The following is a 14,526-nucleotide window of genomic DNA, read 5'->3' on the forward strand; positions in this document are numbered from 1 at the left end:
TGCACCTTCTGCGGGCTCCGGTCTCGGACCGGTCCCCTTTGATCTAATCCGTGCGCGGGAACTTGGGCAGGCCCCATCTTTTGAAACAGATTCCCTAACCTCAGCAGGGTTTCCTCCCCAGTCTCCCAGCCCCCAAACCTCACTCAGGTTCCCCTGAAGCTTTCCCGGCACCCACGGAGCGAGGCGTCTCATGGTGGACTCCGTGCTGCAGGAGAGCCCCCACCGTTTGGGGGTTTTTTTGGGAAACGGCTCTTCCTTTTTAAAGGGAAAGATTTGTCCGTGGCTCCTGCGCCAGCTCGGAACAGCCTCCCGAACTCCCAAGATTTACGATTCAGCTCCTGTTCCTTGACAGGGTCGCACAGACTGGTTAGGGGGCAGAGCAGAGGGTCAAGGTTTGGGGCGCCCCTGCTTCCCAGCTGCGCGGATTCGATCCATGTGCTCCTCTGGGGCATTACTGAACTGGCACGGAGCGCCGTTTTCAAGCAGACGCCGGGAGCTGGCCTTTGGATGAGAATATTCTTCCCGCTTCCAGAGGAAAGTCCTGGGGAGCTAGCGGTTGCTAGAAGTCTTTCTTTGCAGTTTCAGCTGGGAATTCCGGGACGCGAGCCGCTGGACGCCTCCTCAAACCAATAAGGGCGCAAAACTTCCCTCTTTCCACTTGGTTTTCCCCGATTTCCGCCCGTCGTTTGACACTGAGTGCCGGAAGGGTCCAGAACTGAACTCTGATTAAAAAAAAAAAAAGGCACCCCATTGCAGCCAAGTTCACGTCGATTCTTAGCTTTGCTGTAAAAGAGAGTGAACTGCCCCTTTGATTTAAGAGGCTAAACATTTTTATGGGAACAGACAGCTTCATCTTTCTCCCTCAGAGTGGCTGGTGGGTATGCTTAAGCCAGCGCACCACCATGGCTCCTTTAATGCAGACTAGGGAAGGAGGTTGTGTGGAAGGTTTGGCAGTGAAAGCCAGGGTCAGACTTCAGATTTTGCAACCTCCCACTTAAATGAAGGGGAAAGAACCATTCTGTGGTTTGTCAAAGACCCCTGGAGGCTGGCGCTTCAGGACATGTAAGACAATCCTCCTTCCGGACTAGGCACTAGAGGGGTGCTGGGTTTGGGGACCTGGGAGAAAGGGACAGCCCTTCTGGCCTAAAGCCATTAGAGGGGCTTCCAGACAATACCTGGACTCCCTGCCTGTGTAGGGAGGGCTTCAGATTCCAGTCCCTGGGGCCAGCAAGTCAGTATCCCTTTTGGGTCTGCGCTTTGTCACTTCTTGGAGATAAATGAATTCAGATGGGCAGCCTGGCCGTAAGGAGACAGTCTGGAATGGATCCTGCCATGCTTTGGAACCCTTTTGGCTCTACTGGCCAGCATCTCTTCACTACCCTTGCCACTCACTCATGTGCCTGCACTGAATCCAGGAATGGCATCAAGGCGGCTAGGTCACACCAAGCACTTGGTATGAACAATTACTCTTCTCTGATCTTTCTAAGAGTGGTGATGGTGGTGAGGTGGTAACACACCTAAACTGGTGCTAGTACTAGTACTAAGCCAAGCTCACTGCCGTGGGCTCATTTCGGACTCATAACGACCACAGTAGATTTTGCCCTTGTGACTTTCCCAGACTGTCCCTCCTTGTAGCAATAGCAAGCCTCGTCTTTCTCCTGCGGAGCAGCGGCTACTGGCACCAACATAATACTAACCACTTGAAGTGATTTCTCCATCATGCCCGTAACAGGAGAGGGAGGGGACTGCGAGGGGCAGAGGGAATGGAAGGTTCCAAGTTCAACTGGGTCTGGGAAGGCTGTTTATGTACAAAGGGGAGAGGTTCCCAAGAATGGTGGAAGAAGGCAACACCGCAGGGCAAAAGCGAGTAGAGTTTCAGGACCGGTGGGGGCGCGGAGGTGGGGAGGACGCCCGGGCGCAGTGACGGGAACCAATGGGCTGCCAACTAGTGTGTCTCCTGCGTGACTGCGGAGATTGACGTGTAGGACACGTCAAATTGATCCCTGAACTTCGCAGCTTCCCGATCAGACGAATTTCTCCCAATTGAATGAAGTTCACTCTGGACCTGGGGTCGCGGACGTGGAGGGTGTCCTGGGAGCGGGCGGCTGGTGAGGTCGCGCGTGGTGGCGCGCGAGGCGGCGGCTCTCCGCGCCTCTCCAGCCCTCGCCCAAGCCTCCGGGGCTCTGGGCTCCCGCTCGCCCTCGCCCTCCCTCTATGCCTCTCAGGCAGCCGGGACGCCCAAGCTCTGACGGACCGCGGCGGGCCCAGCCCCCGGCGTCCCGGCGCCAGGCAGCCGGCTGGCCAACGCACCATGGGTAAGGGGCGGGCAGCGGGCAGGGCGCGGGTGGGCTGGGCTGCTGTAGTGGGTCCTGTCCTCGCGCTCCTTTCCCTTTCGCCTGTTTCCTGTGGGCCACCCAGTCCTGTGGTCTGCCAAACTCCCCAGCCTTCGGGGCCCAATTCGGCGCGACCTCCAAGAGTGTCCCAAGTAGTAAGGACAAAAAGGCAAAGAGGGCTGGAGGGCACAGGGCCTTTCTTGGCAGCCCTTATGGCTGGTTACTCTTACTCCCAGAACTCTTCCCAAGCGGTTGGAACCCTGGGCGCCAAACCGACTGGGGATCCGCGGGGATGCGCAGGTCGCCTGGTCTCCTTTGGCCACGGGCCCGCAGGCCGTCCCTGGGGCAGCGCGGCCACGCTTAGCTAACCCACCAGTGATTTTTCTCCCCGTCTTCTCGCTCTCGCCGGGCCCGTCCGCAGAACAGACTTACGGCGAAGTGAACCAGCTGGGAGGCGTCTTCGTCAATGGCCGTCCTCTGCCCAACGCCATCCGTTTGCGCATCGTAGAATTGGCTCAGCTGGGTATCCGACCCTGTGACATAAGCCGGCAGCTGCGCGTGTCCCATGGCTGCGTGAGCAAGATCTTGGCGCGCTACAACGAGACCGGCTCCATCCTACCAGGAGCTATTGGGGGCAGCAAACCTCGCGTCACCACCCCGAACGTGGTCAAGCACATCAGGGACTACAAGCAAGGTGATCCTGGCATCTTTGCCTGGGAAATCCGCGACCGGTTGCTGGCCGATGGCGTCTGTGACAAGTACAATGTACCTTCAGTGAGCTCCATCAGCCGCATCCTGAGAAATAAGATCGGTAGCCTTGCGCAGCCGGGTCCCTTCGAAGCGAGCAAGCAGGCGCCACCTCAGCCAGCGCTGCCCTACAACCATATTTACCAGTATCCCTACCCCAGCCCCGTGTCTCCCACGGGCACTAAAATGGGCAGTCACCCTGGAGTCTCAGGCTCCACAGGCCACGTCAGCATCCCCCGTTCTTGGCCCTCGGCGCACTCGGTCAGCAACATCCTGGGCATCCGGACATTTATGGAGCAAACAGGTCAGTCGTGGAGGCCCCTGTCCTGGTGGCCTGCCAGGAAGGGGCAGCCATCAGCTGGCAGGAGTGAGAGTGGGGGCGGGGGGGGGTGATTCCTGTTCTGGCTCAGAGGGGGGTTCAAGGCTAGCAGGGGAAGCACCAGGGGCGCCGGCCTTCTGTGGGAGTCCTCGGACATCTTGAACTTTTTATGACAAATATGGAAAATATTTCCCAATGGAAGAGCAATCGCAGACCACAAATTCAGAGGCCTGAAATTGCCCCTTTTTATTCTTGCAAAAAGTATGCAAACCCCTATCGACAAATCTAAGGCAAACAAACGGCTCCTGGAATTCTTCAACCCCTTTAGCTTTCTGGATGCCTCACTGAACCTCCAAAGGGTTCCATCCATGTCCGTTCCAGGCTCAGTCAGCCTTTGGAGTGACAAAGAAAGGTGCCCTGTGGCCAGTCTAACCTAGAGTGGCCTGGATTTTCAGCAGGCCTAGATTCTTAGGGACCTGAAGTAGGAACCTGATTGATGGCCCCATGGGCATCTGGGGTGAGAGCTCACAAGGGTTTGTTCTTTGCATGCAATTGGAATTCGGCACCCTATTGGTGCTCTTTCTCGTGGTGGTGGTGCCGTGGCGGTGGTCCTGGCGGCAGTAGTGTGGTGCTGGAGGTTTTGGGACAACCTCTGTGCTCAGGTGAGACATGTGGACCTAAGCCGGGTTTCTTGTTTCTAGGTACTAACTTTTACTTCCTGCAGCTGATTGGGGATAGAGGGCTTCTAGAAGGATAAGAGGCAGAATTATCTGTAGCTCAGGAGATAGTAAGGACCACGGGAGAGATGCTGCAATCGGTAAGCTTCGACAACAGTCAGAGAGCTTCTGGGGCTTCACACGTTCAGACTACGCTGGGGTCAAAGCTTCGCTGGGACATTGCTGAGGCGTTTGATGCAGCTTTGAGAGGGACTGGTGTGTTCCAAAGGTAGTTTGGAGCAGGATTGTCGCTTGGACCTCCAGATGCTATTGAGGCTTTGCAAAACCTATGTGTCAAAAGGTCATGAACGTTGAACATAGTGGCAACGGGTATTTGCCCTTTAATGCTACACTTTTGTCCTGACTTTGAAATGAGCTAACCTCTCCTCTCAATAAATTTCTCATCAAAGTCCCCTTTATTTTGCTGCTCATGCAGTTTTAAAATAGTTGAAAAGGTTTAGAACCCCTTTTCGTACTAAAGTAAGGATAAATAAGAATCGTATGCACCTGTTCCCTCATACCTACAAATTCTACTTAAACACACACTTAGGAACAGGGAGAACGATCATCATTGAATCCCTATGCCTCCCAGTAATTCTTAGGCGACTGCTGTGAATATGGAACTGGGACCCAGCAACCCTTTCCAGGGACTGTGTCTGCTGGGTAGCTGAGTTTCAGCCAGCCTCTGGATAGACAATCGAATTCAGGGGAAGCAGCAGGGCCAGGGCTGTGAAGAATGAGGAGGCTGGGCAAACTCTCCTCCCCATAGTCAGGCTAGGAGCAAAAGCGAAACACTGCGATCTGTGGATCACTCACCCCCCCTCTGCGACATCTTAGAGTGTGACCACCTTTAGATGTTGAGGAATCCTTCACTGGCCGGCTTCGGACAAGAGCTAGGTGATTGTAGGTGCTTGTGTACGTCTTGGCGGGCGAGGTCCCATAACCCTTCTACTCTATCATGTGCCCCAGCAGGGGCCCTGGCTGGGAGCGAAGGCACAGCCTACTCCCACAAGATGGAAGACTGGGCCAGCGTGAATCGTACCACCTTCCCGGCCACCCAAGCAGTGAATGGGCTTGAGAAACCTGCCTTGGAGGCGGATATTAAATATCCTCAGGTAACTGAGCAGTAGGAAACTTATCCTTTAACTAAAAAAGCAGAACAGATAGAAGAGGCCAGGGAGACAGACAGGGAAATCGACAAAGTTGATTGAGCATAACAGTGTGTGCCCTCGAAGTGTTTCTCTTTTCTCTAGCTCGCTGGTTTGTGTGCTTTTGGAGGGGCCTTCATTTGCCTTTGGCCAAGATGCCTTTCACTTTCTGTAAACCCAAAGCGAATTCCTTGTTCCCATGGCTAGTATTGCAGTTATTATTACAATTAGAGTGGATTTAAAATTACCGGTTCCACATAACAATTATAAAGCTCTGCTGTGGCATTAGCTGTGGTTAGGCTTACAGCAATGTCAGTAGTTCAAACCCACTAGTTAGTTGCCCAGTGGGAGAAAGTTATCTACTCTGAAAAAGATTTACCATCTCAGAAGCCCTATACACTGTAAATTAGTTTCATAGTCATGATGACTTGCTGGCAGTGTGTGTGTGTGTGTGTGTGTGTGTGTGTGTGTGTGTAACTATAACAATTAGCGTGTATTAAAAATAAAAAATAAAAAAAGAGCTCCAATTAATACCATTAGAAGCCAGGCCTCAAGCGAAAGTAATTGATGGAGACAGTTTGGGGGAAAGGAGGATTCCTCACTTCTGGAATTGTGTGTGCTGGAGAGGCCAGGGAGGGAGACAACCTGGGAAGCCTTTGGCTGACTATCTGTCCCCTCTACCCTTAGTCTGCCGCAAGCCTCTCAGGGGTGGGCAGCTTCGTTCCGGCCTGCACCTACCCAGCGTCCAACCAGCACGGTGTGTACAGCGCATCAGGTGGCGCTTACCTCGCCCCAGGTCCGCCTTGGCCACCTGCGCAGGGCCACCCGCTGGCACCCTCTGGGGCCAGTGTGGCCATGCACAGTGGGGAGCTCGCTGCAGCAATGACGTTCAAGCATCCCAGCCGAGAAGGTGAGGGGTCGGGCAGGGGTGGGCTGGATGCCCTGATGGCCAGGAAGGGGGCAGGGAGGTGGGCTTGAGCCTGAGAAGTGATCACGGAAGAAAGGAAGAGGAGAGAAGTGTGGATGTGGGATATAGAGCCATAAATACCCCCAACCAGGGTGATGGTTGATATTATCCCCTCAGTTAAATGCTATGCATGTAGTAGGTTAATTTCTAACCATATGTTCAGAAACATATGCCTATGTTTCTACAAAGATACACCGAGGTTGGGTGGGACCCTAGGTCTATTTCCCGTCTCACAAGAGGGCTCCGGAGTGTATGAAGAGAAGAGAAAGAGGGTCAGGCTGGAAAACAGGACTTCTGCGTTTGGATCTAGCTTTTTGTGCCTAGTCGCGACTGCATGGAAGAAAGATTAGGTTTTACGTCCTCTGGCGAAGATTTACAGCTGCCAAAACCCAAAGCAGCAACTCTGCTTCGCCCTAGAGCAGAAATTGACTTGGTGGCAGTGGGTAGGTTTATGCCTCAGCCTGGTTATTGTTTCTCTTTGGACCTCAGTTTCTCTCTCTGTCCATAAGAAATCTTGAAGGCACCCTCCAGCTTAGCTTTTCTGTGGTCTACGGAGTGATGCCTTCAAACCCTGGTCTCTCCTTGGATTCATTTAAAAACAAAAACGCTGCCTGTAGAAAAGCAGAGAGCAATTCAGTCCTGTGGCCCCAAGTTCAGGCTCTTTTGAAATCTGGATGGTCCCAGACCTTCCTTCCTTCCTTTTGTCCGTTCATTCATGTATGGGACATATAGCCAGGTGATCTCTCTCTCTTCTTCTTAAGTCTCATCTTCAATAAATCTGCTCCCCAATAAACCAACTAGCAGGTCTGAAGTACTTCACTGACAGTCAGCTGCATGAGAGTTTGATTTCTTACACTGACCTTTGATTTCTGAGTTTTCCTTTATCTTGAGAAAAGTTTGTCCTTCCGTATGTCCTTATTTTTGTAATTGGAAAAAGGAGCTGAGTAGGCTTCATTACCTTCAATCTGACTATATTTAAATTTGGATGGGCCAGCAGTTTGCAAAGACCATGGAAAAGAAGGGTGTCATCCCAGGGCACCTTCAGCCTTTTCAGAAAGGGGAACAGGGCACAGTATGGAATGGATGTATGTGCCCATATTACAACAGGCCCTTTACTCGTTGATGTGGCTCACATCTGGCAGTGTGTGTGTGTGTGTGTGTGTGTGTGTGTGTGTGTGTGTTGGGGGTGGGGGACAGGTGGCAATAGGACAGGCAGAGACAGAGGGTAAATGAAATCCAGGCAAAAAGTGCAACTTGCAAGTAGTTGAGCCGTTTCTGTGAGGCACAGTGAGCCATGGCGACAATATCTAGGAAAGAGAGAAAGGATTAAGATGAGAAAGGATGCCATGTTTCCTCTTTCAGAACAAACATCCGAGATATTAGGGTAATGTTCACTTGCTTAATTACAGGCAAATTCAAGTACAAAATATTTATAAAAATTGAGAATTAGGACTGTTTTATGATTTAAATTAAAATTTCATTTAAATCACAGGATACTAGAACCCATTCAATAACAGGAAAATCTAAGTAAAATAACTTCTTTAATATTAGTAACTAAAACTCCTGTATGCTTTAAATGTAAGAACAGATAGTGAGTGTCAGGGTGAATATATAGCTTTCTTGCCATTGGTCTCTAATCTTCTCAATACACTAGGTTATAAGTCAAATTAGAAGTTGAAATAAAATTTACTTTATTACATTCATCAACAAATCCTTTAACTAAGCAGGTTTATTTTAATTAGAAAAGTATATCCACAAATATGATTGATTTCCCCTGATTAGTCCAAAAGAAAGGGAGAATTTGCATAAGGATAGTATCTCTTCTGAGGTAATTTCCAGTAGAACTTACTCTGTCCTGGGGTGTTCCGATCTAATTAGAAACAGCTATAAAGCGTAGATAATAGTCCAAAGTTAAACCATACGGTTCTGGATTCTAAACTAATACTAGTTAGTTCAGGGAAGAGTTTTCAACATTTAGACTGGTTGATTTTATTAAAAGATATTGTTCCCTCAGAAAGTCTATGTAATGGCTCTGACTTCTTTATCACCTTTACCACTTATATTATAAAATATCACACTTCACTGTCAATGATTAGAAACACTGATCATAAAACAATTGCTGATACTCATGGTTCTTTAAAGGTGCAGGCAAAAGGAGCATTCAATCACGCAGCCTCATCATTAAAAAAATAATTTCTCAAGCTGGCATATATATATATTTCTTTGACCTGGAACATAAAAACAATCATATGTTAGCTGCCATTTTTCACAGGGTGAGAATTATATACTTGACTTTTTGTTTTAAAAAAAAAACACTACCACCACCCAAACCAAATCACCCTAAATGATTTGAATCTACCTTGGCCATTCTAATTATTACTTAAGAGGAGACAATTTACTGTCATTAATTGTTCAATTCCTAAGAATGGTAGGAATAGCATTTACAAAGAAGCATGGCATTTCCTTTTGATCATCCTGTATATGAATAGAGAACTGGAAAGAGAATAAGGGCAACTGAGGGAGCACAGAGCACACTGGCTGAGAGCTTCCTGAAAGGTCTCCAGGTTTGAAGCTACCAGTAGCGCTGAAGGAGACCTAGTGCTCTGTTCCCTTAAAGATGACAATCAAGCAGAAGTTCCACCTTGTCTTGTAGGGCCACTATTTATGAGCCAGGATCTGCTGGAGGGCACATAACAATGTGTTATCAATCTCCCTGTAAACAAACATCTCAATGGCAACTGCAAGGGAAGCCTAAACAAGTATCAAAATATGCATTACAATTTCTTAATTTTATCTTGATAAATAGTCGTGAATGTGGGCTCCCTATTACATAGGCATAAAAAGATGACTTACATCTCACATCCCTGGAAAGGAAACTTTAGTTATGGGATCAGCGTGAAAAATAGGAACACTTCACTTGAACGACCCTTTGAGGGGCTGTCATTCAAGGAAGCTCCATACCCATCAGAATGCCCTTCATAGCCAAGTCAAACCCATGGATTCCCGTTCCCCAAGGGGTGACACATCCACCAGGTCCCTTCAAAGTACAGAATGCTTTCACAAGCCACCAACACCTCTTTTAAAGGCTTCTTGGCTAGACTAATGATTCAGAAATAGAATTTATGAGATATTGTATATAGGCAAGAAGCTCTGGTGGTACAGTGGTTAGGAGTTACTGTGATCCACATGGTGGGCAGTTCAGAACCACCAGCAACTCCTCAGGAGAAAGACTGGGCTTTCTACTCAGTCTGGAAACCCACCGTGGGCTTGCTATGAGTAAGTCATTGCAGTGAGTTTGGTTTGATATATCAATCGGGTTGTTTTTTGTGTTTTTTTTTGAGGGAAGGGGAGTTGTTTTGTTAAAAGAATGAATTCGTTACCTTTATCTGTGAATTCATTCTTGAGGGATCTTCCAAATGAAGGTTGTGTGCCACAACTTGACCTAGGTGCTTTCAAGCTCCTGCTATCTTCCCAAACCTAGAGAGCACCCGCTGTCTTGAAAATTATAATTATTATATTATAAAATGCAGACAAATTATGTCCCAATATTTTAAAACTCATGTTTCTATTCCTGCCTCCAGAGTTTAAATGAACCCACGGAATCCCTAGTGGACCCAGCCCTCCACATTCTCCATTCCGGGGTTCTCAGCGTTGAAAAAGGAGGGAAGAAGAGACCCTTTGGGAGACACTGGCTAGGTCCAAAGCTAAACCTGGAAGCTGGATTTGCCCCTGCAGTTTGGGATGCAGTCACCTACCTGACTCTCCGTGCTTATTTTTCAAGGATTTGGTTTTTGTTTGTTTTTTTTGCTTGTCTCTAAGACAACCAACAAATGCCAAGAAATATTTTCTAAACAGGTCCTCACCTTGATGTGTGCATAAGGATGGAAAGAAAAAAATGAGGAAAGTTCTTGTGCTGGGCTGTCACAACTGTGTTTATAAAAGAGAGCTAGAGGGATGCAGGTTAGCCTGTCTGTCTGAAACTTCTTCCCTCTTGGACATTCTTTCAACTAGGTGTGTGTGTGTGTGTGTGTGTGTGTGTGTGTGTGTGTGTGTATGAGAGACATAGACAGACAGACAGACGCAAGGAGAGAGAAACTGCATACACAGTTCTTATCAAGCAAGCACAAGGTGTAGGCTACAGTTGGGGCAAAGTAGTTCCAGAAAACAGATGGATGGATAGGTAGCTAGCTACCTTTACCCCATATACAGAGATTCCAAGCTTCCTTTTAAACAACTTGTTTGAAAGAAAAGAAAACGGAAATAGGCCCCTTTAGGTATAAGCAAACTTGTTTTCCTTGTGCAGAAAAATCCAAGCCACCAGGGACAACAGAGGTTGTACAAGGGTGGTGTCATGTCCAGTTTTCTAGTCGTCAAACTGCAATTGGTGTCCCCTGGCAGCAGCTCTGGGGGGGGCACAACTAGGATAGGTAGAGGTGGCAGGACAGTCTCCTGGGTTGCCACTCCACATTGTCTGCCTCTAACGTCTGATCTGAAGACCTGGTCCATCCTCCCCAACCCTCCATTGCCCTTCTCCCAGTCCCCAGTTCCCCTTACTCCCTCCCTATCCCAGAAAGGTCACTAGACAGTGCCTGTCTGCCTTTCATCTCCTTTATGCTGTGGGGTGGAGGGGTGGGGTGTGAATTGGGGAAATGGGACAGCAAAGGGAGTTGCTTCCTGTGGGGCATCAGGGGGCTCTGGTGAAATGGCCCCCACCAGATGTGCAGCAATGCAAGGCCAGCCTTCTGGGGGAGGGAAAGAGTGGTCTGAAGAGCCGCCGGGCTCTTGGAGAGATCGGGCCCTGCTCTCCCCAGAACCCTTGTTTCTAGTGTGCTCACTGCCCAGCCTGAAGCTGCTGATGCTGTAGTTGTTTCCATTTTGGCTGGCACTGGGGATCCAGGGTCTCTCCCAGTGCTGGTGGATGACCCCACATCTTTGTGCTTTCTTCTCAGCGGCAGACCAGAAGCGGCCCAGCCCGGGAACCAAGGCCTCTGGTGCCCTTGGGAGCTTCCAGGGACTACCCATCCCGGCCTCCACTGCCTAGGAGCAGCTTGCCCCAAGCCCCGGTCAAGCCTGGAGGAGGTGGACCGACAGACGGACAGAGCAGGGCGCTCAAGCAGGACCCAAGAAGACCTGGACACAACTCTGCAGCCAGCCCACTGGCTCTGGGGTAGTCTTGTACGCTGGCCTAGCTGGCCACCAGGCTTCCTTTAGTGGCCCTATTTCTAGTCCTTTTCGGAACTTTGGGGTTTTGACGTGGCCTTCCTGGTAGCCTCTTTTTGTCCCTTTTCCTTTCTCCACTTTGTCTGCTCGTTCTCTCTTGCTAGCTGTCTTTCTCTTCCCGCCCTCTTACTCTGCCTCCTCTTCCTTCTCTGTTTTCCTCTCCTTTCTCCCACTTCTTTTTACAGCCCCCCCTGCCCCACCCCTGTCCTTATGTTTGTTTCTTGGCCCCTCTCTTTTCTCTGGTGTGTGGACATGATTCCCTCCGCCTACTCCTGTCTGTGGCTTTCATCTACAAAAGCTGCAGTCCACAGACAACCTAACTCTTCCCCCGTTTAAAGGCCCCAGACAATTCCTTCAGCAGCTGCAACTCAGTGTCCCTCCCTCCTTCCCCTTCCTCTCAGCTTCAAGTGATCTGGCCTTACACGGTGGTCGTGGATAAAGCAGCCACAGCCTTTCAGTTTTATCCTAATGATTTCTCACAAAAACCCAATGAACTCCCAACTTCGTGACTCCCCCCACCTAGTATATTGTCTGGAAATCTGTATTTTCTCATTATTCAAGGTTGGGGCTTCTCTTTGTTTTCCCAGTGCTGATGTCACCTAACGGGGAGGGGGGTACTCCAGGAAAGGGCTGGGTCCCCTAGAGCAATGGTGTTTTTAGTAGTTAGAAAACCACAGGATCTTGAAGTGGCTCCTTGCCCCCAACACAGGGATTATGACAAGTGACAAGGGCATCATGACTGTCTTGGTGTTCAGGGTCAACATGTTTATTGATGAAAATCCCAAACTGCTTCTGGGTACAAAGGTATATTTAAATTTATGGTTTGCAAGGTGTGTGTGTGTAGGGGAGGGTAGGGGGTAGGATGGGGGGGTGGGGTGGGCAGGAAAAACCTTGAGAAGTATCTCTGAGAGCCATACAGTACACAATAGCTGTTAAATGCTTACAAGTTCCAGTGCAGTGGTGGTAGGACTCTGGATAAAAAAGGGCAATTTTTGAGACATAAACATGTCCCTGGTAAGAGTCATCTAAACTGTTACACGTGGACTAGAAGAGAGGTCTAAGTACCCTTGGTAGAGGTGAGCAGGGGCTATCATGTCTATATTTTGAATGTTGTTTGCCTTCGCTCCACTCTCCACGTTTTCATCAGGATGCTTGTCATTAAAAGGAAATGATTTGATTGGTTTGCTTGTTTACAACCCAATTGGGCAAGAGGTGAATGAGAAAGTAAAATGGGGGCTGGGGGGCATTTGCCATGGGCTAGCCCTGTCTCTCAGCAAGACAGCCAAGGGCAGGGGCAGTCTGAGTGAGGTTCCTCCACCGGTAGGCCCACAATCTCAAGGATTAAGGTAGAGAGGCAATATGCAGATTTCATCCTAAAATCAAGCTAATTCTTAGAGGAGTAAAATGGACGAAAGGCAGTAAGCAGTCTCTGGGGTACTTCCCAGTATGCTTAACATTCTGAAACCCAAAGAGAATGATCTCAGGCTACCAAATCTAAGAGGACGCTAGCGAATAGTTTTGATTTTTCTCTCTGGTTTGCTCTAATCATCCATTGAAAAGTTTGATGGAAGGGAATTTTAAAATGAAGTTATTGTTTTTATTAGCAGTAGAGCAGAAATTACTTTCATTACATCTCTTGGTAATAGTATCTGTTGAAAGTATTAGTCACAAGGGAATATTTCCTTGTTTTTTAACATAGAGATTTTCTTCCCAGCTTTTCAAAGTCTACATTAAAAAAAGTGATACCCTATTTTATAAATTAGAAGATTAGGGGCTAGAAATGGTTATTTCCTCTGGGCCATATTGTAAGGTCTGAAGTATAGGCGTTGGGTTTGAAAATGGGGTCCCATTGTCTCATGAGAAAGCCGGGATTGACATCTTCCCTTTGAGAACCTGGGCTCCCTACCCTTTCCAGCCTGTCCGCCACATGGAGAAACTGGCCACAATAATAACAGGAATAAAGAACGACAAAAAAAGCAAAGCTCCCAGGCCCTCGGTGTTCCGCCCCACACCTCCAAGCCTGTCTCCATGTGCTTACATGAACCGTATACAGCCCATCATCTTTTCATCAACAGGATTTGGGTAGGAGGAAGGCATCTCACCCCTTTCTGAAGAAATGAGGACCCAGGCAACCAACTCTCTCTCTGAAATGTCTTTGTCCTCATTGCCCTGAAACATTCCACTTAGTCCGTGTTTGGCCCAACCAGGGTTAAAGGAGAGAAGAGCAGGCAATGCAACTCAGGATAAATAGAAAAGTCCTATATTTTAAATGCGTTTTCAAGGCAAAACTCTTTACAAACCTGTCCCATGTGGCCCCTCCATCCCATGGCTGGAGGTAGGACTTGCAGAGTTACATGGCTCTGGAAGAGCATCCCCAGAGGATGGGCTTTGTTTGTAGTTACAGTGGCAGCATGCACTAGAATTTCCTGGTGGAGAACACAGAACACACTTTTCTTGAGGCTGTAGGCTATAGAAGTACCACAGTAAAATCACCTTGACGCTCACGTCCATGTGTCTATTCCAACTCACGGTGACTCCATAGGGCAGAGTCGATCTGCTTCTGTGGGTTTCTGAGGTTGTGAATATTTACGGGAGCAGAGAGCTCATCTTCCTGCTGCTGAGCAGCTGATGTGCTTGAGCCACTGACCTTATGCCACCAGAACTGCTTAGGACCCTAGTACCATGGCTGGGATGTACTGTGACTGAGGCCCGTGACCTCGCAGTGAAGTGTATGGAATATGTACATTATGAGCTGATCTGTAGGAGACAGAATCAGTATTGCTCCACGTCTCTGGAAATGATTTGACCAGTTGTGCACAAATAGTAGAGGAGGCTTATTGCGGTTGATGTTGTAGATATTTAAGAACTTATTAGAATATTGCCATTTTTTCCCTTTGTGCATGTGGCTCTCTGGAGGTCTGGGGGACATAGAGTAAAATTACAGGATATCCTGGAAGGAGAATACTTTGAGGAAGAATTATCCCCCAAAGAGCACTAACTCTTGCCATAAATTTTTAAAAAACAAATTTTTTTTCTTTTTAGTATAGGGAAAAGTTTAAAAAGTACCTAACTCCAA

General features: G+C 48.6%; 1 protein-coding gene and 1 pseudogene across 1 annotated transcript; both read left to right on the top strand.

Moving 5' to 3' along the window:
- The first annotated feature begins 2,047 nt into the window (after positions 1-2,047).
- Positions 2,048-11,271, top strand: PAX1 (paired box 1). The gene is made up of 5 exons (XM_004716945.1): positions 2,048-2,315; positions 2,755-3,384; positions 5,088-5,230; positions 5,951-6,173; positions 11,180-11,271. The coding sequence occupies exons 1-5, from the start codon at positions 2,048-2,050 to the stop codon at positions 11,269-11,271; spliced, it is 1,356 nt and encodes a 451-aa protein (XP_004717002.1).
- A 914-nt stretch (positions 11,272-12,185) lies between these two features.
- LOC101661600 overlaps positions 12,186-14,526 on the top strand; it is a 12,744-nt pseudogene continuing 10,403 nt past the window's right edge.

Source organism: Echinops telfairi, unplaced genomic scaffold, assembly GCF_000313985.2.
Source record: "Echinops telfairi isolate 266 unplaced genomic scaffold, ASM31398v2 ScPeMD7_5592;HRSCAF=6446, whole genome shotgun sequence".
NCBI lineage: Eukaryota > Metazoa > Chordata > Mammalia > Afrosoricida > Tenrecidae > Echinops > Echinops telfairi.

Coding starts and splice junctions, on each gene's coding strand:
- PAX1 (XM_004716945.1), top strand. CDS start 2,048: ATGAAGTTCACTCTGGACCTGGGGTCGCGGACGTGGAGGGTGTCCTGG. Junction 2,316..2,754: donor GGCTGGCCAACGCACCATGG/GTAAGGGGCGGG, acceptor GCCCGTCCGCAG/AACAGACTTACGGCGAAGTG. Junction 6,174..11,179: donor CAAGCATCCCAGCCGAGAAG/GTGAGGGGTCGG, acceptor CTTTCTTCTCAG/CGGCAGACCAGAAGCGGCCC.